The sequence below is a fragment of the Dama dama genome, chromosome 15 (assembly GCF_033118175.1).
Source record: "Dama dama isolate Ldn47 chromosome 15, ASM3311817v1, whole genome shotgun sequence".
Taxonomy (NCBI): domain Eukaryota; kingdom Metazoa; phylum Chordata; class Mammalia; order Artiodactyla; family Cervidae; genus Dama; species Dama dama.
In genome coordinates this window covers 12622557-12648408 of record NC_083695.1, presented here as the reverse complement: position 1 = coordinate 12648408, position 25852 = coordinate 12622557, and the positions used below count along the sequence as shown (strand labels likewise).

At 44.2% G+C, this 25852-nt stretch overlaps 1 protein-coding gene across 9 annotated transcripts in view; it reads right to left on the bottom strand.

Moving 5' to 3' along the window:
• Positions 1-6037: 6037 nt before the first annotated feature.
• SIPA1L2 (signal induced proliferation associated 1 like 2) overlaps positions 6038-25852 on the bottom strand; it is a 234655-nt gene continuing 214840 nt past the window's right edge. For 8 of the 9 annotated variants that reach the window (XM_061161477.1, XM_061161485.1, XM_061161482.1 and 5 more), the window contains 4 exons: positions 24798-24929; positions 11725-11848; positions 10553-10634; positions 6038-7297 (listed from right to left, as the gene is read on the bottom strand). In XM_061161477.1, coding sequence (XP_061017460.1) covers positions 7151-7297; positions 10553-10634; positions 11725-11848; positions 24798-24929 — 485 coding nt within the window. In that variant the 3' untranslated portion in view covers positions 6038-7150. The remainder of the gene's footprint in view (positions 7298-10552; positions 10635-11724; positions 11849-24797; positions 24930-25852) is intronic. The other variant, XM_061161484.1, reaches the window with a different exon arrangement.

Genomic DNA, 25852 nt, shown 5'->3' with positions numbered 1-25852 from the left:
AATCCCTTCCCTGCTGCCCTGGCGTCTGATCTCACCCTTTAGTTCATCCAACCTCCCTGTCCTACCAGATGCTTCAACTGCCGAGCTAACTGTGAAAATTTAGGGCCTGGAGCAAACATTTCAGAATCGTTCTTCCTCTGCTTTGCATTAATTACCAAATTAATCACTCTTTGGAGAGAAGGCTTCTTCCCCCATTGCTTCTCCTGTGGCCCTCCAAAACTCAGCTTCTTGGAATGACGTCTGTCTGAATAGATGGGCATTGATCAAAGTCTGGCTGCTCTCTGACATCTGGAGAGCACATTGGTGGTGTTTTATATTTTCCTGCCTTTGTTCCATCCAACAAGCATTTGAGGTAAGATTGAACTTTCTTGTGTCTATGCTTGTCCATCTCAAGTCCCCACAAACGAACTCATTCAGGTTCCCACCCCCAACATTTTAATAAACAATGTATTCTTAATTGTGATGAATTATACATCATCTTGACCATTTTCACCATTTTAAAGTGCTGAGTGCATTGGCATTGAGCACATTCATATTTCGTGCAATCACTACCATTAGCTATCCACATCTTCCCAAATCAAAAGTCCGTGTCCATGAACAACACCTCCTCATTCTGCTCCCCCAGCCTCTGGCAACCACCATTCTACTTTCTGTGTCTATGACTCTAACTACTCTGGGTACCTCCTGTTAGTAGAATCATATACAGTTGCCATTTTTTTGCTGGCTTATTTCATTTAGTGTGATGTCCTCAGGTTCATCAATGTTGTATCCTGTACCAGAAAGTCATTCATTTTTTAGGTTGAATAAAGTTCCTTAGTCGGTATAAATCACATTGTTTATCCATTCATCCATCAATGGGCACTTGGATTGCTTTCCCCTTTTGGTTCTGGTGAATCTGGGCTACTGTGAACATGAATCTGTAAATATCTGAGCTCCTGCTTTCAATTTTCGGGGAGTAATGACCAGAGTGTAATTGCTGGATCACATGGTATTTCTGTTTACTTTTTTGAGGAACCATCATACAGTTTTCCATAGTGGCTGCACCACTTCACATTCCCATCAACTATGCATCAGAGTTCCAGGTTCTCCACACCCTTGCCAACACTTGTTCCAGCCCTATCCTTTTCTGTTATGATACAATTCATCACAAGGTATAACTCAAGAGGAGACAGGTCATGCATAATGAAATCTCAGAGAAGAAAAAAGTAACAGGTTTCTGTAAGAGGCAATGGTTATTGCAGAAGGACTGGTGGTGTCAAAATTTCCAAGCAAGATACTGAAAATGGTCATATATATTGGCAAATATTTTTATAAATAAAATGTGCACCTATAAGTTAGATGTTCACATCCATTAATGTAATGTACTTATATGGTAGAACTAAGCTCATTCACCCAAGTTGTTCTTTGAAAGAGTGAAGGTGGGATTTTTTTAAGCATCTTTCTGCACATGGCTACATTATTAGAGAACATTTAAACAATATAATTTCTCATTTGGAAATCAGTGTCACTGACAGGAATAATCCTCATACAGACAATGAGACAGCAGACCATTAGGGTAGCCAAATTTAGTTCAATTTTACATTTTGGGGCAAATCTCTTAAGAGGCTCCTGCTTTGAAAGACTAGAACAAGAACTTGTTCAGTTAGGAAACACTGGATTTCAGAGTTCATCTCCACAATGGAATTAGTATAAGCAGCATGTCCCCCATATGCTATTCTCTTTAACTAGGTCACCACCATGCCTCCTTCTATTTAGAGCTCAGCAACTCAAGAGATGAAATGGTTTTAGGATGTTGTTGACTGAATGATGGTCTTTGGATAAAGAGTAGTGATAAAAAAGATTCAAGAAGGAGTTGAGGGTAAACCCTCAGACCCCTGTGCCCTGCTGTCAGAGAGTGTCCCTTTTTCCTCTGAACAGTGCTGAGTTCCCTGAGTGCTCAATTTACAAGGATACAGAAAGCCCAGTCTCAGAATTCTCTATTCATGGCAACAGGAATTGTGGGTTTTAGCCTGCTGTTTGGCAAGCTCTCAGCCCAGATGGGGTTCAGTAATGACTTCTGCAAGGTGTTTAATCAGATCCTAGAAGAGTCCATGACTGCCATGTTTAATTATTCCGGTTTAATGGAGCATTCAGCGAGATCCCACTTGGTTTGCGATCAATGATTACGGTCATGGGGAAGAGGGGCTAGGATCCAGACGCCCGGGCCCCATTGACGCTCTGCACAGCGATGGAGCAGCTCTGCCAGGGGCTGACATCTCCAGCTGCAGATGTGTATTTATAGCCATTTTCTCCAAGCCAGCACCAATTTAGGCGAGGCAGATGATTTACTGAAATGCTACGACTCTGAATCCCCTCTTGTACGCGGCCTTCCTCCCCATTTCAATGCAGGGGAAAGGCTAAGGGAGGAGCTGATATTTAAACAAGAAAAATTCCTTTACATCAGCACCGAAGGGGCTGATTGATGGATGCTGATGGCCCAGACATGGGTAATCGAACCCTTAATGCTGCTCTCTAATAAGCGGCCAAAGGGTATTTGCATGTCAAAGGGGTTGATGATTTTCTTATCTCTACTTGTGAAAAACTAAGCTGCTCTGCAAATTTTTGGTAGGTCAGATACTAGGGATGGAAAACAGAGGGTGGTCTGTTTCAGAGTCTGCTGATAATTGAATAGCTGAATTTTCTGATATTAAGATGAACTAGAGGGAACTTAAAATCTATTTTTCTTAAGTAACAGTTCCTGAATCTTATAAGTTAAAATATCAGAATGTCACTTTTGGAAGTGATGCTCATTTAAACCTGTTATAAAATTCACTAGAAGACTTCCTTTGGGCTTAAGCTTTTGTGTAATTCTTATTATTGGCAGTCAGGAAGTTAGGGTATGGATGTGAGAGTTGGACTATAAAGAAAGTTGAGCGCCAAAGAATTAATGCTTTTGAACTGTGGTGTTGGAGAAGACTCTTGAGAGTCCCTTGGACTGCAATGAGATCCAACCAGTCAATTCTAAAGGAAATCAGTCCTGAATATTCATTGGAAGGACTGATGCTGAAGCTGAAACTCCAATATTTTGGCCACCAGATGCAAAGAACTGACTCATCTGAAAAGACCCTGAATGCTGGAAAAGATTGAAGGCAAGAGGAGAAGGGGACAACAAAGGATGAGATGGTTGGATGGCATCACTGACTTGATGGACATGAGTTTGAGTAACCTTCAGGAGTTGGTGATGAACAGGGAAGCCTGGAGTGCTGCAGTCCATGGGGTGGCAAAGAGTTGGACACGACTGAGAGACTGAAGTGAACTGAACTGAGGAAGTTAGGTCTTTGGGTTAAGATGCTTGCTCCTTGGAAGGAAAGTTATGACCAACCTAGATAGCATATTAAAAAGCAGAGACATTACTTTGCCAACAAAGGTCCATCTGGTCAAGGCTATGGTTTTTCAAGTGGTCATGTATGGATGTGAGAGTTGGACTGTGAAGAAAGCTGAGTGCCAAAAAATTGATGCTTTTGAACTATGGTGCTGGAGAAGACTCTTCAGAGTCCCTTGGACTGCAAGGAGATCCAACCAGTCCATCCTGAAGGAGATAAGTCCTGGGTGTTCATTGGAAGGACTGATGCTGAGGCTGAAACTCCAATACTTTGGCCACCTCATGCAAAGAGTTGACTCGTTGGAAAAGACCCTGATGCTGGGAGGGATTGGGGGCAGGAGGAGAAGGGGATGACAGAGGATGAGATGGCTGGATGACATCACCGACTAGATGGGCATGAGTTTGAGTAAACTCCCGGAGTTGGTGATGGACAGGGAGGCCTGGCGTGCTGTGATTCATGGGGTCGCCAAGAGTCGGACAAGACTGAGCGACTGAACTGGAGGTCATAGGTCAGAAACCCAATGCATTCCTGGGATTTTTGCATGTCTCTTATCATGTTCCCTCTGAGGAGCATAAACAAACACATTTCCCTCCCACCTGCCTTTAATCAGGTGTTGAATTAAACCCAGTCAACTCTATCTACTTTCCTTCCTGCTAGTGTGTAACATGCATAAACTGCCCAGGCTAGAACTAGGGGAGTGGTTTTAAATTTGTAAGCACCAAATCCACAAATGCTCAAGTGAACTGGAACTGATTCTTACTAACCAGTCACCCAAAAGGGCAGAGCATCTATAAACATCTTCATCACCTCCTCCTGCAACCCTCCCTTTCCCTGCTCCATCCCCCAATTTGGAAATTCTGAAGAGCAAACCATTGGCTTGATCTCAGAGGATGTGGGATGAATCAAGAACTTTCAGAGGCTGGGACTAAAAGGGGTGGGCCTTTGTCTCTCAGAAAGGTTTGCGTGAGTCTAGTTCACAGGGACTGTGGCAAGAGAGTGTGGCTTTGCCATTCATGGTGGCTTGTTCTAGTGATTCACCTTCCTTGTGGGAAAAAGAGTATCATATTCACGGCTTCTCTACCACCAGAGTTTTTTGGTCAGTCTAAATTTCATGTCTGTTCTCTTCTTAAAACGCAATCCAGGCTTCACACTTCCCAGGCCCACATTTTACACAAGGATCAAGTGATGCTAATATTCATGTTCTCCACTACTGACCATCGTCACAGTTCTTCATTAAGAAATCTATGAAGAGCATGCTTCTTACTGTTTTATATAGATATCTCTTTGATCTTTGGTTCTGCAGATGAGCACTATGCTCTATGGTTTCATGAGTTTGAAGAAGACTTCAGTTAATGACATGTCATCAATTTCAGCATTTTAATGGGTTAGCAGGACAGACGATTCCTGGCATTTCAAAGATAATTGTGATATCAATGAAGGCAGGACTGTATTGTTATACTCTCTGCCCATGCCCAAAGTAATTTATATTTTTAATGATAAACCTGCTCCTTAAGGCTGAGAATAGTGGGATAAAGCCTATGCAATAAGAATTAACTTTGTCATATGTGAAAATGGCCTTAACACATAATAGACCACTGCATATGGTTAGGGAAAAACCCACTTGATATTACTTATTCTGAAATAAAAATAACTTTTAGTGGATACAGTCTAATATTTAATGAGTTTATACATAGTAAGTCCATACAGAAAACTGTGCTGAGTTGCTAAGGGTACATTTTGTAATTAACAAGTGTCCATGAGGACATCAAGTTGCTCAAAACTACATGCACAATGGGAGCAAGACAGTGATTTTCTACAGCTTGGCTGCTGACTGGAAACATTCATTTGAAAAAAAGTCCTATAGGCCAACACATGGTCGTGTTCTTTGGCATGGCCTTTGGGGGAAGACCTGAGAGATGATTCATTCATTGCTAGTATCAGGCAAGAATACTGGAGTGAGTAGCCATTTCCTTTTCCAGGGGATCTTCCTAACACAGAGATTGAACCCAGGTCTCCTACATCACAGGTGAATTCTTTAGAGACTGAGCCATCAGAGAAGCCCTAGTATAGACAGAGAAGTATTTCTTCAAAAACAAAACAAAAGCCTTCTGGTGGGACTTCTCTGGCAGTCCAGTGGCTAAGACTCTGTGCTTCTAGTACAAGTGGTATGGGTTCCACCCCTGGTCAGAAAACTAGGATCTCACATGCCATGTGGCATGACTAAAAATCAAAGAGAAACCTTCTGGTCTTGTCTGTAGGTATGGCTTAGGGAGGTGGGAAGACGGTCCACTCAGGGAGGTTCGATCAGCTTCCTTTGTTTTCTCTAAATAACATCAACTTTTGTATCTGCTTGGTTACCCTGTAAAGCAAAAGCATCTGCCTGGCTTCAGCCTCAGTTTACTGAGCTTTAAGATGGGAATCCCAGCACCTACCTACGAAGGGTAATGCTAGGGTTCAATGAGATGGATGAAAAGTGCAAAGAACAGGGTCTGGCATGTGGCAACCATTTACCGCTACTAGTAACTCTACTTTCAATCAGGTTGGGATTCTGTAAGAAGGCTACGTAGTACTCAGTACAGATTAAGGTCCTAAATGACCCAGAATAAATCCTCATACACTCAGATTGTTGACATATCAGAGCATCAAAGTCTGCAGTCACCTGACAACACTGTTCCTTGTGTGGACTCATTTTAAACATTTATTAAAAAAAGCAAAATGTACGTTCATCTCAAATAGAACAGTTAAAAATGGTAAAGCAATACAAACAATTTGTTACTAGCAGCATCCAGTTGTTAGAAGGTCCGGCCCCGCTCCTCACTCTGCTCTGGCAAGCTCAGCCTCTTCTGAGTCCTCTGCCACCTACACTGCCCTCCGTCATAGTGCAGGTGAAACCAAAGTTTATAAAATTAACAATTTAAGGTTAAATAAGCTTAAATAAGGGTGTTAAATACAAGACACTTCATCAAAGCTTCTGTACAAAGATAAACAAATTTGGCATTGTACAAGTGATTCCGCTGGCTCACGGCACACAGGAGAGCTCTCGTAAGTAAGCAGGTTGACGCTTTTTTTCAACAGAGCATTAACTATACAAAAGTGAACTAAGAGTTGAAGTGACTACTCAGTGAGCCATTTACAAGGCATATGAATCTTTTTTTTTTAAATCAGAACACTGTTAATATTCAGGCACCGTTTGCTCCTGCAAATAAATAAGTCTCTAAAGGAACTGCATTTGAACTCGTGTTAGACACATCAGTGCTTTTTCTGTCCCCCCTGCCCCGACACGGCTTTTCCAACTATTTCATCTGCTTCTTTCTTATTGCTATGATAATGTGGCTGTGGAAATAAAACTACTGTACATCCAAAAAAATAGAGCACCTTTAACATTAAAGTATATGTCTGATTATTTGTTCTCATGTTTATTTTACAATTCTAAAGCCCAAACTATGGTAATCTGCTTTAATATCTCTACCGGGTCACCTGATACATAAAGCCCAACCATCGTCCCTTGTGAGGTAAGCCCACACAGAGCTCCATTTCAGCAGAGCCTGAAAGGTCCACACTGACACCAGAGTTTACATTCATCTCGACACCAGCGTTACATTCATCTTCACGGGTGTTGCTCTCTGCGGTCACACGGTGGCTCCCTGTCCTGCTGGGGGCATGGTGCTAGACAGAGTGGGACAGCAAACACAGCTATGATGGGCCAGAAGCACAGCAAAAAACCACATGTTGGCGACTATGAAGGGACTCCGGGCTTCCCCAGGGGCCCGAGGTGGGTGGCGGCCTGGTTACGGCTTCTTGTCGATGGTGTTGAAGAACCACTCTGTGAACTTGCGCAGCTGGGCGGCAGCTGTCTGCGACTCCTCCTGCAGCCGCAGGTTGTCCTGCCGCAGGTGCTGTACCTCTGCCTGTAGCACTGCCTTGTCCTGCTTCTCCTGGGAGAGGGGGATGGAGACAAACAGTCATGCCCTTGCTAGACACAGTCTCTCCTACCGGCTGCAGTCTGAGCACTTCTATCCCTATTTATATATTTTATAGATTTATTTATTCATTTCTTGGGGGCAGAGGGGATCTGACTGCCTGTTCTGGCTTCTCCAAAAATGAGGGTGAGAATAAGTAACTAAGAATATTCTTTCCTTTCATCCCACTTTGTTCCCAACAGGAGCCAAGACAGCTGTTATACAGGAAGGTGATTAACCAGTTTCTATCATCCTGTCTCTGAAAAAGGGGGCCTGGGAAGAGGTGTAGCCTTGGATAGGAGGACAGAGCTTCCATAGCATGCCTTCTTACTGGCCAAGTCAGAATCCGCAGAGCTGCTGACTGTGGGCTTGGTTTTCACCATCTCATCTCATCTGAAAGCTTTCCTGGGAAGCTGTATTTCCATAATAACCTTCAAAGTGCGCCACTAAAAACTGTTCAAATAATCAAGATTTTTCTGAAGAATCACATACAGAGTTTCCAATAGACAGTAAAGAAAAATGTACAACACAAATTTGAGCTCCCAAATGCTGAAAGGGATGCTTGACCCAGAGAGGAAGAGGAGGTGGGGGGTCATCCTTATGGTGAGTGCTGCTTTTACAGAGAGGTGACCTGATTGTCAACACTGCAGACACACCTGCAGCAGTGAGCTGGGAGCTCAGGCTCTTCAGGAGACTGGCCCCCTCAGCATGTCTGGTCCTGTCCTTGATGTCTGCTCCTTTTTCCTGTCCCTCCACAACCCGTCCCCAACACCACTTGCCTCATCTGTTGAACAAAGACACCAGTCTCCAGAGGACGCTTGGATTAGGACTGGTTGCTAACTTAGCCCACTCAAGTCTGGCCTTCTCTTGGTCACAAGAGGCTCAAGCTCCTGTTCTCCCCAAGCTCTGGGGCTCTCATGCCCAACACAGGTCAGACATCCCTGCTGCAGCCCAGCTGCCAGCCTCTCATGACCCCCAGTCCTTCTCCTCTACCCACCGAGTGTGTCCTGTCAATAAAACCTTCTATACTCTCAACACCTTCTTCCCTGAGCGTTCCTTTCATTTTCAGCTGTAAATGAGTCTTGGCTCTCTCCTGGGGATGCTGCTTTCCCAGCAGCTCAGAAGGGTAAGGGCTTGTTCTGAAGAGCACAGAGCTTAGAGGCAAGGCAGGCCAACACCTTGCCCCTGCTGCCCCGGCAGGTGATTGCTCTTCCCTAAAATCCCATGACACTGGCTCTAAGACCTGGCACCCCTGCTCTCTGCCATGGTCAGCTATATCTCCAGCCCTTCCCATCATGGAAGATTCTAGAACATGGTTCATTTTTCTTCTTTCCTTCTCCATTCATCATGTCTGTTAATGATTTCAAGACCCAACAGACATTCCATATGATTCAGCCTTTCTGTGATCTTAAGCCCACCCTCCTCACTGCCCCTCACCCCACCCCAGCCATATCCTGGACCTTGAAGCTATTATTGATAACTGCACATGTTCCTAAATGTTTCAAGCCCATACTGCCTGATCACTGCGTGTTGTCTTTTTAAAATAATTTCTCCAGTATCCACCCCTCAAAAATGATCTTAATCCACCAGTCTTGCCTTATGGTCACTGTCCACTGACACCCACCGCAGGGACATTATTCCTTCTCACCCAGCTTAGACTGAGTCCCTCAGTTTAATCATATCCTTTACAAACTGCATAACTCTAATATTGATTAAATTCAACTCTCCAATTATTCAACACCTATCGGGAAACAGAGTTACCAGCCATTCCACTTGGTCTGAGATGTTCCCAGTGTCAGCTCTAAAAGTTCTGTGTCCTAAACCCATCAGGTAAACTGGACAGCTGGTCAACCATGCTGGAGGAAACATCTAATTTAAGCTACAATCCCACCAAATACCCAGCTACCCTCCATTCTACACCCTCCCTCCATCCTGATATCTCTCACCCTCTTTCCCATTGCTCACCCATAGTTCTGGAATAAAGAAATAAACCAGAGGAGAACTTTGTCAACCTGTCTCTGTTTGGACTACTGCCATACCTCATTTCACTAGGCTTTGCAGCCTAGTGTTTTACAATTTGTAGGTTTGTGGCAACCCTGCATTTAGCAAGTCTCTCAGTACCACTTAGCCAACTGCATTTGCTCACTTCATGTTTCTGTGTCACATCTGGTAATTCTCCCAATATTCCAAACTTTTCCATTATTATTACATTTGTTATGGTGATCTCTGATCTTCAGTGCTACTACTGTAATTGTTTTGGCACTTTTTAGCATAAAGTATTTTTAATTAAGCTATGTACATTGTTTTTGTGGACATAATGCTATTGCACACTTAGACTACAGTACAGTACAGTGTAAACATAATCTTTATATGCACTGAAAAACCAAAATATTCATGTGACTCAATTTACCATGATATTCACTTTATTGCAGTAGTCTGGAACCAAACCTGCAATCTCTGAGGTAGACTTGCACTCATGTATGAATCACTCACACACACTCTGCTCTGGTAACTATTGAGAATAGTCCCTACTTGCATCTGGGGCTACACCCTCCTTGTTAGGCTTAGGACATTACACTCTTTACTCCCACCATTATTTCCCTCCCAACTGGGTTATTTCCACCAGCATTCAGGCCAGCTGTTAGTTCTCCCTTCTTTCACCAACAGAACCCTCCCCACCCGACTATCCCCCTCCAGCTACTGTACCCCATTTCATTTTCCTGGAGAGCAAAGCAGCTACCCAGCCGGCACTGATAATTCAACAAGAGCTCAGCAAATGTCTAAGGAATAAACAATGTCATGTCTTTTGAGGACTGAGCACACACAGGTTGATGGGTAGAAAAGACGCTGACTCACTGTGGGGACAAAAGCTTGGGGAGACCAGGTTTCCTGGCACCAACTAACTCCTTTTAGGTCAACTCATAACTGATAATCCACTGAATTGACAAATGCTAGTATGCTGCGTGTCTTCCTTACTCTGAAGACAGGCTACCCAAAGGCACATCCTCGTTCAGTCAGATCTACTGGATCTTGTGTCTCCTACAATAAAATAGAGTAGTTGTGGGCAAGAGATGGAGTCAGACCTTGGGTGTCTCCATTCCCATTTACTGTTGGGCTTTGATTAGGGCACTTATTGTTGTCAAGTGTCTTTCTTTTTATTCCAATAGTTAAAAGGGGTTGATTGTATAAGAGACAGAGTTCTGAGCAGGAACTTCCAATTGATTGTTTTACCTTCCGAAGATCTGTCTGCAGCTGCCGAAGAATCAACTCCAGTTGGTTGACTTTCCCAGTCAGTGTGGATGGAGACCGCTCCCTAGCAAGGAAGGAATGACTTAGAACAACTCAAGAGTGCTGAAGTCGAGCCAGGGCATTCAGAAAGTTGGCAATGTTTTCATGCAAGACATTCTATCATGTGCCGAGAGCACAGCAAGGAAGTAAATAAGATTATGTCAGATGTAGCAGGTCAACATGTCACTGCTTTGGTGGAAAATCCCTCCTGGGTTGCTTTTGACTTAAAAGGGGCTTCAGAATCTCTATCGGCATATACATTGACAAGAAAACAAAAGATGATCTAAATGCATTTAGGTAGCCAAGATTAGGCAGACCAGAATCAAGTCCTGGGAACCAAAGAAACTCAATTTCCCCAATTTGCCTTTCTCTATTAAGAAAGTATCAAGGAATTCATCACCAAGATGAACATGCAAGTTGCTGATCACTCAAGTTGATAGAAGAGTTGGAATTAGGAGTGGATAGCACTCAGACAGAAAGTAACACTCTGTGGGTGATGAACACATCAAGAACACAGGGACAGAGGGACTTCCCTGGTGCACCAGTGGTTAGGACTCTGTGTTGCCCATACAAGGGGCATGGGTTCAATCCTGAGTTGGGGAGCTAAGATCCCACATGCTGTGTGGTACAGCAAGAAGTATTTTAAAAAAAGAACAAAAAGAACACAAGGGTAGAGACAGCTGGCTCCTGGCACACTTCAGTGGCAGGTGAGGGGCTGGGTGGAGGCCCAGGGTTGAGGGAAGCATGTGTGCTCAGGAGCTGAGTACGTGCAGCCTGGCAGAGCAAGGGTGGTCAGCAAGGTGTCCCTGGCCAGTGCTGCTGCCGTGATCAGGGGGCAGACACTGACTGGGGCCACCCCCTCCCACTCGGGAGCTCAACCTCACCATCCAGGGCATGGGCTACACGTCTTGGCATGCAGGGCTCACCCGTGGAGCACAAGCTCCATCCAGCCCAGCAGGGCAGGAAGCAGAGTCAGGCCTGCTCAGTCCCTTCTCTGGGTCCTTCAGGACTAGGTGAAGACAGGTGGAACAGTTTCCTGGCTGCTCTGGGCTGAGCTTCTGTTAATTGCTGGGGCCTGGGACATGGGAAGGAGGCACACCACAGGGGTCACATACCCAGCTGGGTCCATGAAATCTTTGCTGCTGCCAGGATCGACACACAAAGGCAGCTCCTGGGCCCCTTCCAGGTCCTGCTCGGGGTGCATGTCTGTCAGGGTACAGAAGGACGCCACTCTCTGGTCTGGGGAGGGGAGACACATAGACAGAAGAGTTAGGAATAGCTGCAAGGCACTGTCTCCTGGTGGAAATGAATAGTTTCTAAATAAAATCTGCCCCTCCCCCCGACCAGTTACTGCCCTGTTTTAAAGAAAACAAAGAAAAACAAACTCAGGCAAGCTGCTGACAATCAGCAAACATTCAGATCGGCCGTCCTGCTGGGCTGCATGGCACACAGACACCACGGCCATGGGATAACAAGCAGACACTGGGTTTGCTACAGCCAATCTTTCTTCTGTGCACATCCCAAGAAACGCCAAAGCTGTCACTGGGTGCGAAAGAACAGCGTTGGGTGATGAACAGAACCCAGGAGAGGCACCTCTCTCCAGACCTGGAGAGCATTCTTGAGACACGATGGCCCGGACATGTCACCCTGTGCATCCCCAACCCTCTGCGCTTCTATAACCATGCACACGTGCAGATAACGAAACAGAAAGGAAAGGTTATGGAGGATGGAGCACCCACAGTCAGCCCCAAACAGTCACCTAGATAGGAGGTGTGATGACAGAGCAGCCCAAGTTCTTCATCTGAGTCAAGACCTGAAATAAGATTTAGAATTTTCCTTTGAACAGTAATATCTCTCCTCACTTGAGAGCCTCTTGGGTACATGTAAGGCTCAGGTGACGGGTCCTATGAAAAATAGATGTGTGGGTGTGAGACAGCCACATGTGTATACGTGTGTGCATATCTGCAGATGTGTGTAAGTGTGTGCATGTCTGCCGGTGTGTATATGTTGTGTGAAGCCAAGAACTGCCCCTGAGAGGCTGTAATACAACGCCAAAGAATGTGGTCAGAGTGTACGTTTCACACGTGATGGTCCTGGCTGGACACACGGCTGTCATGCACAACAGTTAAGTTGCATGCCACACAGAGGTCAATCCAGCTGCAGTAAGGTGTGAGCATTTTGGGTCTGCTTGAATGACCCATTCCCTGAAGGTGAAGATGCTGGTAGTGAGAGAGATTAGCAAATATTCTCACTAACACCCTTAGAGGAAGATCTGCAGCACGGGTAGCAATGATCAGCATGACTACTTTCTGTCCCCCCGCCCCCACCCCCAAACAGCACAGGGCCATTTCTGTTCCTGGCACCAGTGACTTCACGTTGAATGTCGAGCTGGGCAGGAAAGGAAAGGTGATATTCTTTGAAATGGGCACCAGACTGGCCCAGCTCTGAGGGCTGAACACAAGAACACTGGCCCAGAAATGCTGAAAGGCATGCAGAGAAAACCCTGCTTTTCAGCAAGGTGGAGGTGAGGCCCAGGGATGCATCCCATCATCCACGCTGACTCCCCCTTCACACGCCGTGCCCGAGCGCACCTGCGGTTGGACTCTGAGGGAGGCAGCAGGTGCGTTAGCGCTGCTGCCGCTTTTTCACATGATCTGATTACTGGCTGAGAAACCACACTGGGGTCCGTGACATGGGTGCTCTGTGCTTAATTTAACCTATTACATCTCCCCCTGGCTGCTGGCTGCGTCTCCTAATGAAGCTACCTGCTGGTGGTTTCTGGAGGGTCCCACACAGCCTGTGAATTAGAGAGGATGGTGGAGCTGCCAAGGAGCCCTGGAAGGAGCCAGGCTGCAGGGCCAGGGTGCCGTGCTGAGCACCCCACCTGAAGGAGCATACAGCAGGTTCCCAGCCGCACGTCCCTTTCCTCCATCATGACTCCTCAATGCCTGCTGACAGGTACTCAGGGGTCCTTCAATCAACATTCCGGAAAGGCTTAAGGGCCCATTCCACACTTTGCACCTTCTATAGGATGACAGACCTTCTACAACTATATGTTCCTGAGAGATGGCCAAGTTCCCAATTTGATAGACTAGTAGGATTTATACATCTGATGAAATAATTGGTAATTTAATTATGATTAACAGCACATAGAGAATGAACCTATGGCTGCTGGGGAGGGAAGGATGGGGGTAGGGACAGTTAGGGAGTTTGGGATGGACATGTACACACTGCTATAGCAAAAATGGATAACCGTCAAGGTCCTACTGTTAGGCACAGGGAGCTCTTCTCCACGCCATGGGGCAGCCTGGATGGGAGGGGAGTTGGGGACAGGGTGGATACATGTCTGTGTATGGCTGAGTCCCTTTGCTATCTACCTGAAACTATCACAACATCGTTAATTGGCTACACTCCAATATAAAATAAAGAAGCTTTTGAAAAAAGATTAACAGCATAATTTGGGCATTGCCTGCTTTTACAAAGCCTGATGAGATGTGACCAGCAGAGGTGGGGCAGGAAGGATGGGCGCACAGGCTGGGGGTCAGTGGCTCTGGGGAAGGGTGGGGGGTCTGGGCTGTCAGGGTGCCAAGATAACCTCTGTCCTGTGACAGCTCTGAATCAGGAAATGATTACCACTTAAAAAAAAAAAACAAAAAAAAAACAGCAGACACATTTTTTATTTCACAGTGAATTTAACTACTGAACAAAAGGAATGAAAGAAAAGAAAGAATTTATTTTTCTCACTTTTTAAGAGAGTTTTGTTGACTCATCCACATTTTATGCAACCCAGTGATAATTCAGTTAGTTTCTATCTTTCTTAATATAGTTGGTTCTGATCATCAAGTCTAAGTATCTCAATGAAAACATCTTGGCTTGCTTCATCTATTTTTACCTTAATTGATAAAATACCCACATATTTGAAGAAACAGAACTTACTACTGGCAGCCATTCAAACATTCCTTGGGGAGAAACGAGGTCCTACCAGTCAGGAGGCAAGAAGCCAAAAATAGACTTTTGCCAACAATGTAATTTCACAAAGAAGATTTCACTTTGAATCCAAAAAGCTTGGGAGGTTAAAATGCAACTAGAATGCTACTTGATTAAGTACAGACACTAAACTACTTTGTAAAATGGCTAATTTAGTGACAGTTTCCAGTAGAAGCTTTATTCCTCCAGAGCTTATTTCGGTAATAATAAATATTCAGTAACCAAGAAATTACTGACATTGAACCAAAAGGCACAGACAAGACTATAAGAAAAAGGGAGGCTCAGAGTATGCACTTCATGTAAATGGTGAGCACAGCAAGGATCCAATTACCCACAGTGTACATGTTTTCCCTTGAAATCATCTTTAAAAAACCTGATTGCAATGTCAGTTTCTTGTTTTTAAAGTTTATTTTATTGAAGTATAGTTGATTTATAATGTTGTGTTGAGTTCTGCTGCAGAGCCAAGCAATTCAGTTATATACAGACACAGACATAGATATTCTTTTCCATTATGGCTTATTACAGGATATTGGATATAGCTCCCTGTGCTACACAGTAGGGCCTTGCTGTTTACTGTCAGTTCCTCATCTTAGTGCATTTAGCATTGAACAAGAGGGTGCACAGTCAGTAGGCTCCTCCATATCAGTCTTGAGCTGAGACGGCTGACTCAACAGTTGCCTGCAAATAATCCCCACGACCCCAGGCCAGCTGTGTGGAGCAACGAACCCCATAAGGCCAAGCCTGCTTCGTGAGGGATGAGTGCTCTGATCAACTAGCCATGTCTGCTGAGAGCCAGAACAGGAGAACAGATATGCCCCAGATGCATGCCATACAGGACATGCATGTATGAGGCTAAATTAAGTGAAACCCATTTCCACAAACAAAGCTGCTCTAATGTCTTTTCTACACTACACCTTATAGAAAAGTTGGGGCTCTCTAGCTACAAGTGAGCACGCGCACCTCGCTATATAATACAGGGAACCCAGCCCGGCGCTCTGTGATGACCTAGAAGAGTGGGTTGGGGGTGGGTGCGAAGGACGCTCAAGAGGGAAGGGATATACATATATACACACATACCCTTATGGCTGATTTGAGTCACTGTATGGCAGAAATGAACACAAAATTATAAAGCAGTTATCCTCCAATTAAAAATTTGTTTAAAATGTATGCTTTTCATGCTCTGTTTAAGAAACCAAGGGCATAGGTAACCTAATAAAAGTGTAAACTTGTACTTTTCCAGAAAATACACTTACATGAACTATTTCACTTCCACAGTGGTGTCTGATAAATGAGTTAATTCTGCACATGCCAGTAGCTCACACATCCGCTTGCAATAATTACTACCAGTGGGGAAGAGCTGAAATCCCGAGGGGAGGAAAGGCCTGCAGGGAGCTGTGTGGGACACTGACATCCAGTCTCTGATCACCAGTTTATAACGCTGCCTTTAACGCTTCATTCCACTTAAGACAACATCATCCACTTAACAAATGCCCAAGAACACACCAATTGGCCACCCCTGATATTATGACAAATGAGAACTACCTTAAGTCCTAGGACTTTTAAAAAGACTCCACTCTCCTTCTCCTGTTTCATTGTCGGACCCACAGCCAGCTTTACTAGTTGGGTTTGTTCACCTGACCATACTGGGGGGATGGGATCTCTCTATATCATTTGGTCCCTCTCTACCCTACATTGTCCTTTCACTTCATACATAAAGGAAGTGAAAAGCATGCAAAGGTGACAGATGATGGTTTCAGTGTATAATAACATTGATGAGAGGTGCTGTGTAGGAGTTCTGATGGGCAGAGGTCACATCTCACCCCTTTCCCTGAAAACAAAACAACCGCCCACATGGCAGCAAGCCAGGACTGGGACTCAGCCAGTTTTTAAACTATTACAGGAGAAGGGAGTGGCAGCCGTGGACCCTGGTGAGAAAAGCACTCTGCACTTGACTCACCTTCTCTCTCACAAGTTTATGAAGCTCTCAATTTTTAGATACTGGTTTTGGAGCAGAGTTGCATAACCCATCTATTCACTTATTAATTAATGTTTAACCACGCTGCATAGCATTTCTGTATTGAACGCTTTCTATTCTTTTGAATCATTGCCTGTAAGCAAGTTCTCAGGAGTGAGATTTCTGGTCAAAGAGTGGGTACATTTTCTGGCTCTAGTTATATGCTGTCATACTGCTTGAACACAAAGATGGATTGTTTTACAATCTTTGTAACGATACCAGCTGAGAGTGTTCTTCATAACTATCCAGAACTGCTGTGTGGTTTTTCATACTCGCAAGGTAGCTCATTATTGTCTACATTTGCATGTGTGGCTGAACACTTTTCAAGTCCTTACTTATTGTGTCATCCTTCTTTTGGACCATGTGTCATATGCGTTGACCATTTGTTTCTCAGGCATTTGATATTTTTTTGGGTTCATGTTCCTTCATTCACTGGAGACACTTAGGTTTCACCTGTCAAATTTATTACAAATCTTACCCATGTTCCCCAGTTCCCCCTTTAATGTTCTCTTCCAGGTTCATAAAAGATTTAAATACTTTTATCTGGTCCCATTACATTTTGTATGTTCTCTCAAAAATCCATAGTTATGGTACTGGCATGCTTCTAAAACATTAATCTTTGTCTTTACCTTTTCTAGAATCAACTTTTTCAATTCCTAAATCCAAATGGAGTATGGAAATCCCACCCCACTCCCATTTAACTCTTAAATATACACAGATTTTGGTCTAGGCTCTTTTTTTTTTTCCCTTCAAAAGGACTAATTTCTATTTTTTGAATCATTACTATGTTGTTTTAATTATGACTGACTTACAGTAAACTTTTATTGTTGACCATTATTCATCTATTTTCCAAATGGATGCAAGTATCCTACAGATATTTGAACTGAAATGGTACAAAACCTGTGAACTGACTCAGGAAAGGCTCTCATCTTTTCTGTGTGCTTCTATCCATTCCTATCCTTCCATATATCAGGACTTTTCAAAGTGCCCAGCGCTTTCTCTCCTTATGATTCCAACGATGGGTAAACTCCCAAGGAATTTATTCTGATCTTGCTAAGGTGTCCTTTATGACTGCTATGTGGATGGCTGCACGTGCCACTCCTGACACCAGTAGGAAGAGCCTACTTCCATCCTGGGATCTGGGCTGGCCTTGGACTTCCCCTACCCAATAGGATGTGGTGGATATAATGCTCTGGGTCTTGAAACATCACATATCTTCTGCTTATGCTCTCCTGACTCCTTAAGTCACATGTGAAGAAGTACAATTACTTTGCTGGAGACAAGGCTCCAGCCAGATCCCAGTGTTCCAGGTACAGGCCTATAAGAGGAGTCACCTTAATGCTCCAGACCCAGTTGAGCTCCAGCTGAATACAGCTAGCATGACTGACATCAACGGAAGAAACAGGAAACAGAAGAACCACTCAGCTGAGCCTGGCCAACCCATGGAATCACGAGACATAACAAACTAGAGTCTTCAGCCATAAATTTTAGGGTGGTTTGTTATACAGAAATAGATAACTGAAAATGCTAACAATGCTTTGAAATGAGGCTTATAAAAATATGAAATATATTTTAGAATACCTACTTTATAATATCTAATAATTTCTTTTTGATTTATATTTTCTAGATATAGAATTATATATGCAAATATTTCCTTACTTTCAAAATTTATTCTTTTGAATACTAGATTCCAGTACAAAATTAAAGGACATGATCTCTGAGGATAACCTTGTTTAGTCTCTAGACTTAAGTGATACACTTTAAACATTAAAAAATTTTTTCCCATTAAGTGTTATTTCATATAGTATTATATAACTATATTCAATATCCTGTAATATTATATAAGGGAAAGGAGTATAAAAAGAAAAAATAAATATTTATACACACGTTTGCATATATAATATATATATCTGAATCACTTTGTTGTACAGCTGAAAGTAACATAACATTGTAAATCAACTATACTTGAACCTTTAAAAGTAATATGGAATAAAGTTGATATTCTTCACCAGGGTTTGAAAGTATCTCTCAATTCTTAATTTTTATTAGAAATAGGTTTAATTCTATTATACATATCCTTTCTGAGAAATTGATATGACAACTTTTAATGACTTCATCTATTATAACTTACTATAACTAAAGGTTTTCTTTTATTAAGCCAGCTAACTTCCTGCTAATAACAATGAATATTTTTTCAATTTATGACTGAGCTTCGTCTAAGCTGTCTCACATCAACATTAATGACTAAGATTGTCTTACAATTTTTCTTTTCTATGTGCTATGATAAATCCTATTATGCAATGAGGCTGCTAATACATTTCAAGAAAAATTTATGCAAGGGCATTATCACTCTTTGAAACTTTGAAAATAATTAACTGTAAACGTTAGTTTTGGGTGATATTTGGGATTTGGAAATATTCTTGCATAATTTTTTCAATGCCCTCCACACTCTGACTTCTACTTAACTGTTTCTCATGCTCTTTCCCCCCAACTTTCTTGCAGGAAATATCCAATTATCTTATTCATCAGATTTATTCCTACATAGGAATAAAGTGACATTCCTTAATCATGTTATCATCTCTCATGTATTCAATACTAATCTCCTTCCTCATTTCTAATTTTGTTCACTTATGTGTTCATTTTCTGAACCAATTTATACTGGCTTACCAATATTCAAAGAAAAAATGATCATTAATTAAATTTACAAACTGCACAGAAATTTCAATTGCAAGTTTTTTTAAGAAAATCATTTGATTTCTTTCTTTCCTTTTTTTTTTTTTTTTTGTTTTCTTTCACAACCTCTGTAGAATGTTTTTGAAGTACAGTTACTTAATTTTCACTTTGTTTTTCCATTTAAATATGTTTCTGAAGCAGTTCTTCAGTTTAAGGCCTACTCCCTGCTGTAGTCCAAAGACTTTACTAGGCAAGCTCTTCATCTTCACTTACTAGAAAAGAAAAAGATACTCTTACCACAGTCCTAATTCTTCCTAGCACAATTGTGGTCGGTTGCTTCAGTCATGTTCAACTCTCCGCAACCCTATGAACTGTAGCCTGCCAGGCTCCTCTGTCCATGGGGTTCTCCAGGCAAGAATACTGGCGTAGGGAGCCATTCCCTTCTCCAGGGGATCTTCCTGACCCAGGGATTGAACCCATGTCTCCTGCATCTCCTGATCTGCGGGTAGATTCTTTACCTGCCAAGCTACCTGGGGAGCACAATTATCACTAGACTAATATTTAGAACTGTCTGAATTGTTAAAGTTTTTGGTTTATGTTTTGCGACTATTTTCTGACTTAATTCCCATTTCACACCTGTGGAGGGAAGTGTGGGGAAATGCACCTCCTCTTAGTGACCCCCTGGGGAAACTGTGGACAGGATGCTTGGAGAATCTGTAATTCCTCCAACACTGTGTATGTTATCGTCTGTGTACCCGGAGAGTACCCTGTGTACCTGGAGAGTTCACACATGCTTAAGCAACCAAGACTGGGGCTGATTAACTTGGTACTGCTGCTGTATTCTTTTTTTTTTTTTTTCATATTTGATAGAAACTTTTTCCTTGGTTACAAAACCCAAGCCCATATACAAAATTAGGAACACTTTTAGAAGCTTCTTTTGAATGACTGTTTTAGTCCCTTTTAACTGAGTTTAAAAAAAATAAAAACAAAGCAAGTTTTCAATACCAATTTGAAAACTGAGAAGTTCAGGAATACACTTAGTTTCCTTTAATCTACAAAATGGTGCAATTCCAATTCCAACCGACAAGGTCACAACAGACTGGATCAGGCCAATGTATAGGTTCTTTTGCATTGGGCTGTGCTGTGCTTAGTCACTCAGTCGTGTCTGATTCTTTGGGACCCCATGGACTGTAGCTCGCCAGGTTCTTCTGTCCATGGGGATTCTCAAGGAAAGAATACTGGAGTGGGTTGTCATGCCTTCTTTCAGGGGATCTTCCCAAACCAGGGACTGAACCCAGGTTTCCCGCATTACAGGCGGATTCTTTACCATCTGAACCACTAGGGAAGCCCATGAACACTGGAGTAGGTAGCCTATCACTTCTCCAGGGGATCTTCCCAACCCAGGATGGAACCGGGGTCTCCTGCGTTGCAGCTGGATTCTCTGCCAGCTGGGCCACCAGGGAAGCCCACGTCTGCACTACTTGAAGATAACGTTCACTTATGTTAGTTCTCACTTAAAACACCAAAGGAAATAGGAATTGGCACAGGATAGTAAAACCAAATTCTTAAACCCATGTGTCTAGTGTCAATTTTAGCTCTTAGATGAAGGGCAACACATCACGTGTTGAGGCATGGGACATAAATGAGGCAGAACAGCAGGGAAGAGTCATGCTTGCTAGGGAGAAATGACACTATGGCATTATACAAGGCTCATGGTATCTCAACCCAGTGGATACATTCCATTTTTTAAAGCCTGTCTTCAAATGGGCTGACTAATCACGTGTGGGCCCAGACTTTTTCCAGAGGGGTCTGAGCTCAGTAAGGCATCTTGAACTGCCTTGATTACTTTGAAATGATTAAATAGGCACATGGGGGCTTTCTGAACTATCTTTTCTTCATGATGTTGAGTCTAGCTCAGGAACAGCTTTGAGAATTGGTATAGAAAGATAAAGTCACAAGCAGGGCAACTGGTCATCCCGGTAAAGACCTCTCTTTTTAAGGGATGCCTATGCTCACATCAGTGCTATTCATGACAACTGAGATGGAAACAACATAAATATCCATCAACAGATGAATGGATAAAGCAGATACGGTACATATACACAATGGAATATTACTCAGCCATAAAAGAGAATGAAATAACACCATGTGCAGCAACGCAGATGGACCTAGAGATTATCATACTAAGTAAAGTAAGTCAGAAAGAGAAAGACAAATATATGGTATCACTTATATATGGAATCTAAAATATGACAAAATGAACTTATCTATGAAACAGAAACAGACTCACAGACATACAGAACAGACTAGGAATTGCCAGTCGGGGGAAGGTTAGGGCAGGGATGGACTGGGAGGCTGGGGTTAGCAGATGCAAACTATATTATAGATAGGATGGATAAAGCACAGGTCCTGCTGCATAGAGCAGAGAACTATAAACCACAATGGACAAAAAGAACATGAGAAAGTATGTATGTACATGCATATAACCGAATCATGTTGCTATATAGCAGAAATTAATATAACATTCTAAATCAACTATACTTCAATAAAACTAATTAATAAAAAATAAGTGGTTAAGGGGATGGATCACATCTGGTCACCACCATGTCCACTTACATCACAGTGGAGCTGACACTGATACAAAAGAATCTGAGTAGCCAAAGGTCTGAGTTGCAAATTTTTGAATCTTCCTGAGCTGACTGTCGTCTCAAGATGGCATACTACCCTATGGATTGGCACTGAAAAGTGACTAGAACTTTTAAACATGACCTCAACTCCCTCCATATTTTCTGGAGAATGTTGTTTGGAAAGTCCAGAAAGGGTAGGGAACCAAAGTCCACTCCCTGAGCAAACAGCATCCCACATTTTATCTGTCCCACTTAGGCACCCCTGCCCTGAGTCACTGGGAGCTGGGATGTCCCTGCTTTCTCCTCCCTTCCTGACAGTGCCAATGCCTGGCTGGCCTCGAACATCAGCTCAGAAACACCCTGATGAAAGGGATGTGAGGGTAGGGCTGATAGGACCTTGCCAGGTCTCTGGAAAGGTTTTCATTTCATAGAAGAGCAGGCTGAAGCCCAGCACAAGTATGTACCTCAGAGAACTGGTGACCAACCTTCAGTGTTGTAATAAAGCACGTAGCTGAGTGACTTGTCCAAAGGCCTGCAGCCCAGCAGTAGGGCTGTGATTACAACCACAGTCCACAGATGGATAATCCAGCCACTGCTGTCCGTGCCACTGTGCTATCTGGACCTCCCACCCACAGCCCAGCTCCCTAGAAAGTCCCACTTCATAGCAGTGATTTTATTCTGCAGAGGTAGAAGGGAACCCAGCAGAGACACAAACAAGGGTGGAGACAGACATGAAGTGACATATGTATATACACATGGTGGTTGTGGTTTAGTCGCTAAGTTGTGTCCATGTGTCCAACTCTTACGACCCCATGGACTATAGCCCACCGGACTCCTCTGTCCATGGAATTCTCCAGGCAAGAATACTGGAGTGGGTTGCCATGCCCTTCTCCAGGGGATCTTTCTGACTCAGAAATGGAATCTGCCTCTCCTGCATTGGCAGGTGTATTCTTTACCGCTGAGCCACGAGGGATTTCCATATATTCCCACACACATACTGTTGTAAATCAGAATAAAGAATACAAAATGCAAAAGGATCTCAGAGGTTAAAATCTATGCCGTGAGCTGCAACACCTCAAAAGTGCAGGGAGCCTGTGCATCTTATACCTACTGGCTCCTCTGTACTAGTTCTCCTCATCTGGTTACCTTGCTGTGCGCTTGATAAATAAAGATAAGATTAATTTAAGAAACAGTTTTCCCTTAAGAAACTCATCACTCAATAAGAAGTGACAAAGATGTGAATAATGCAGAACAGAGTGGTATGTACTATGCAAATATTTATGCGGTGGGGGAACAGAGAAGACAGAATAGAAGTTCTTAGATTCTCACTGGGCAGTGAGACAAGTGTACACAGAATATGCTAGAGAAAATGCAGCTCTCTCCTGTCTAGGCTGCTCTGGACAGAGGTGAGACCTGTCATGCCTTTTGGGGCTCTGTCACACCAGGCTAGTCTTGGGAGCCTGAGAAATAACTAGAGCTTTCATAGTCCTCTCTAACCAACTTCCGGCTGAGAGAAATATTTCTCTGCGTTACCAAGCAGACAGGAGCATTCTCAAGTTTTCACACGAAACAACTACTTTGTAAATCCAAATGCAAACTCCACCAAGTACTTGGCAAGTCCAAAACAGCTGTCCTCTCTCCATCAAGGGAGCAGGTGTTTTGCAGGAATTTCTTCCTAACAGTTTCCTCCTCCCATCTATCAGAGCTAAACGTCCCAGAGCCCGGATTAACTCACTTTCTTTCTAGACACCCTCCTAAAAGGTGCTTAGGACCAAAGGCACTGATCCCAGCTGATGAGTGAAAGTGACGAGCAGGGCAGCTTGTTAAGAGAGGCAGTCGGGGCGGGCAGACTCCACCTGAAGCAGCCTGACTGCAAAGTGCACCTGTCCCTCCTGGGAAAAGAATGTGGATTCCTTTCCTGAAGCCTGCACATCACAGGTGATGAGGACTGACTACCGGAGCAGGCAGCGAAAGGGTGGGGGGTGAGAAGAGCTGATCAGGTGGCCCTGCCCCGCTCTGGGGTTGGGGGTGGTGGCAGCGAACACTGTTGCTATAACTCAGACACACAGGAGATCCCCAGACCGGGCCCCAGAATGGCCTGCCCTCTGTGGATCCTGCTTGTTACCCAGGAGCCAAGGCCGTAGTCATGGAAAGCGTTTGGCAGCAAATGGAAGAAAGTCAGGAACCCTGTCACTGGGGGCCCCTGGGTCCACACATAAGGTCCTGAGGATGCCTGGGAGACAGGCATGGCCCCTGTCTGTGGCCCCTTTAGGTTGGAGAAAAAAACGTGCTTGCTATGGAGCAGCTTCCCCTCTGAAATTCACAGAAATATTCATCAGAGATGGTGGAAGGCAGTGAGGCAGTCAGAGGGCCCCAGAGATCAGCCAGCTCAGCACTGTCCCCGACCACAGGGTTAGAGGGGGAAGCCAGGGCCAGACAGGGAGAGACTTGCTGGGTCAAGAAGGCCCCACCAGAGTCCGCATGGACTCTGAGCCACTGGACTCCCAGGCCTGAGCCTGTCCTGCCAAACTGGGCAGCCTGGACCTCTGCGGGGCCTTCCCATCCTGTCTCACCTCATCACGCTGGGCAGAAAGACACCGTCTGTGTCCTAGGTCATCACCTTGACCTTCCAGGTAAGAAAACAGAGGTGGAAAAGGAAAAGTGGCTCATGCCAGACCACAGCTGGTACCTGACCTGGCAGCAGGTTTGGGGTCCCTTTGCCTAGGGCTCACTTCATCACATGCCTGGGTCTCCCTAAGGAAATGCCCCAAGTCTCAGCCCAAGCCACTCCCTGGTTTCCCTCCTGGAAGATGTGCAGAGCATCCAAAGACTAACCCAGATGACCCCTGCATTGCCATCCCCAGCCCCGGAGGCTGAATGTCTTTACCTTCAAATGCTCGGGCAGCATCCACGAGGTGGGTCCAATCTAACCCTGTGGCCGTGTCTGGGAGGGGCATCAGGCCAGGATCTGCACACTTGGACTTATCCGATAAGGACCCATCGGAGAACCAGAACTCATCTAGACAGAAAAAAACCCAGAGCGTCAGTCAGATAGCAGTGTGGGTCCTGGCTGGGCCTTCAGAAGGGCCCACGGGGGTTCTGGTCCCAGGAGAGAAACAGACATCCCACCGCTGTCTGTTCAAGAGCCACAACTGCAAGGCTCACTCAGGGGTCACCAATAGGCAGGGGCCAGGGCAAGATCAGGGCTGAGGCCCCCACGAACCAGAAAAGCAGAGGTGAGCTCCTCCTGGGCGGGCTCCTCTGGAGGATACTACCTGGGTCTGACCACCCTGAGGATCACTTCCTGTTCTCCTCTGGATGACTTCCCCATGGGAAGAGTGTTGCAAGCCTCTGCTGTAAAACAGTCTGGTACAATCTCTCTTGTACGTTTTGCCATGTAGAAAAATGGTTACTGAATTTCGCTTCTGACTTAATGAGATGGTCTGATCAGTGGCTAAACCAGAACCCACTCCCCATCCTGCACTGAGTATTTGCTAGTCTTCTGTACAAAGACACCTTGTACACTTCTTCTCCTAAACTCTCAGCACAGGACGTGAAGTGCTTACGTCACTACTCATACTGGCTGTTAAGAAGTCATTATGCATCTGCAGACACATTTCCCAAAGGCTAGAGCTTCTCTAACACGCCTTTTCTGGACCTACCCAGAACCATGGCACACAGCTGCTCATGGACACATCTGACTAATTAGACCAATCAAAATAATGACCACCTGGCTGTCTGAGCCTGCAATTAAGTTATGGAGGGGCTGTAATTAACCAAGTGCACCTGTAATTTCCGCTCCCACATCCTATGGGGTGGCTGTGAAATGCTGGCATCTGGACCAGGATGGAGGGAGCCTGGGATTTGCCCTTGAAAGACACTAACACTGCCTCTCCAGCACCTTCCATATGAGCTCTTAGCCTACCTCAAGCAGCTGCAGTT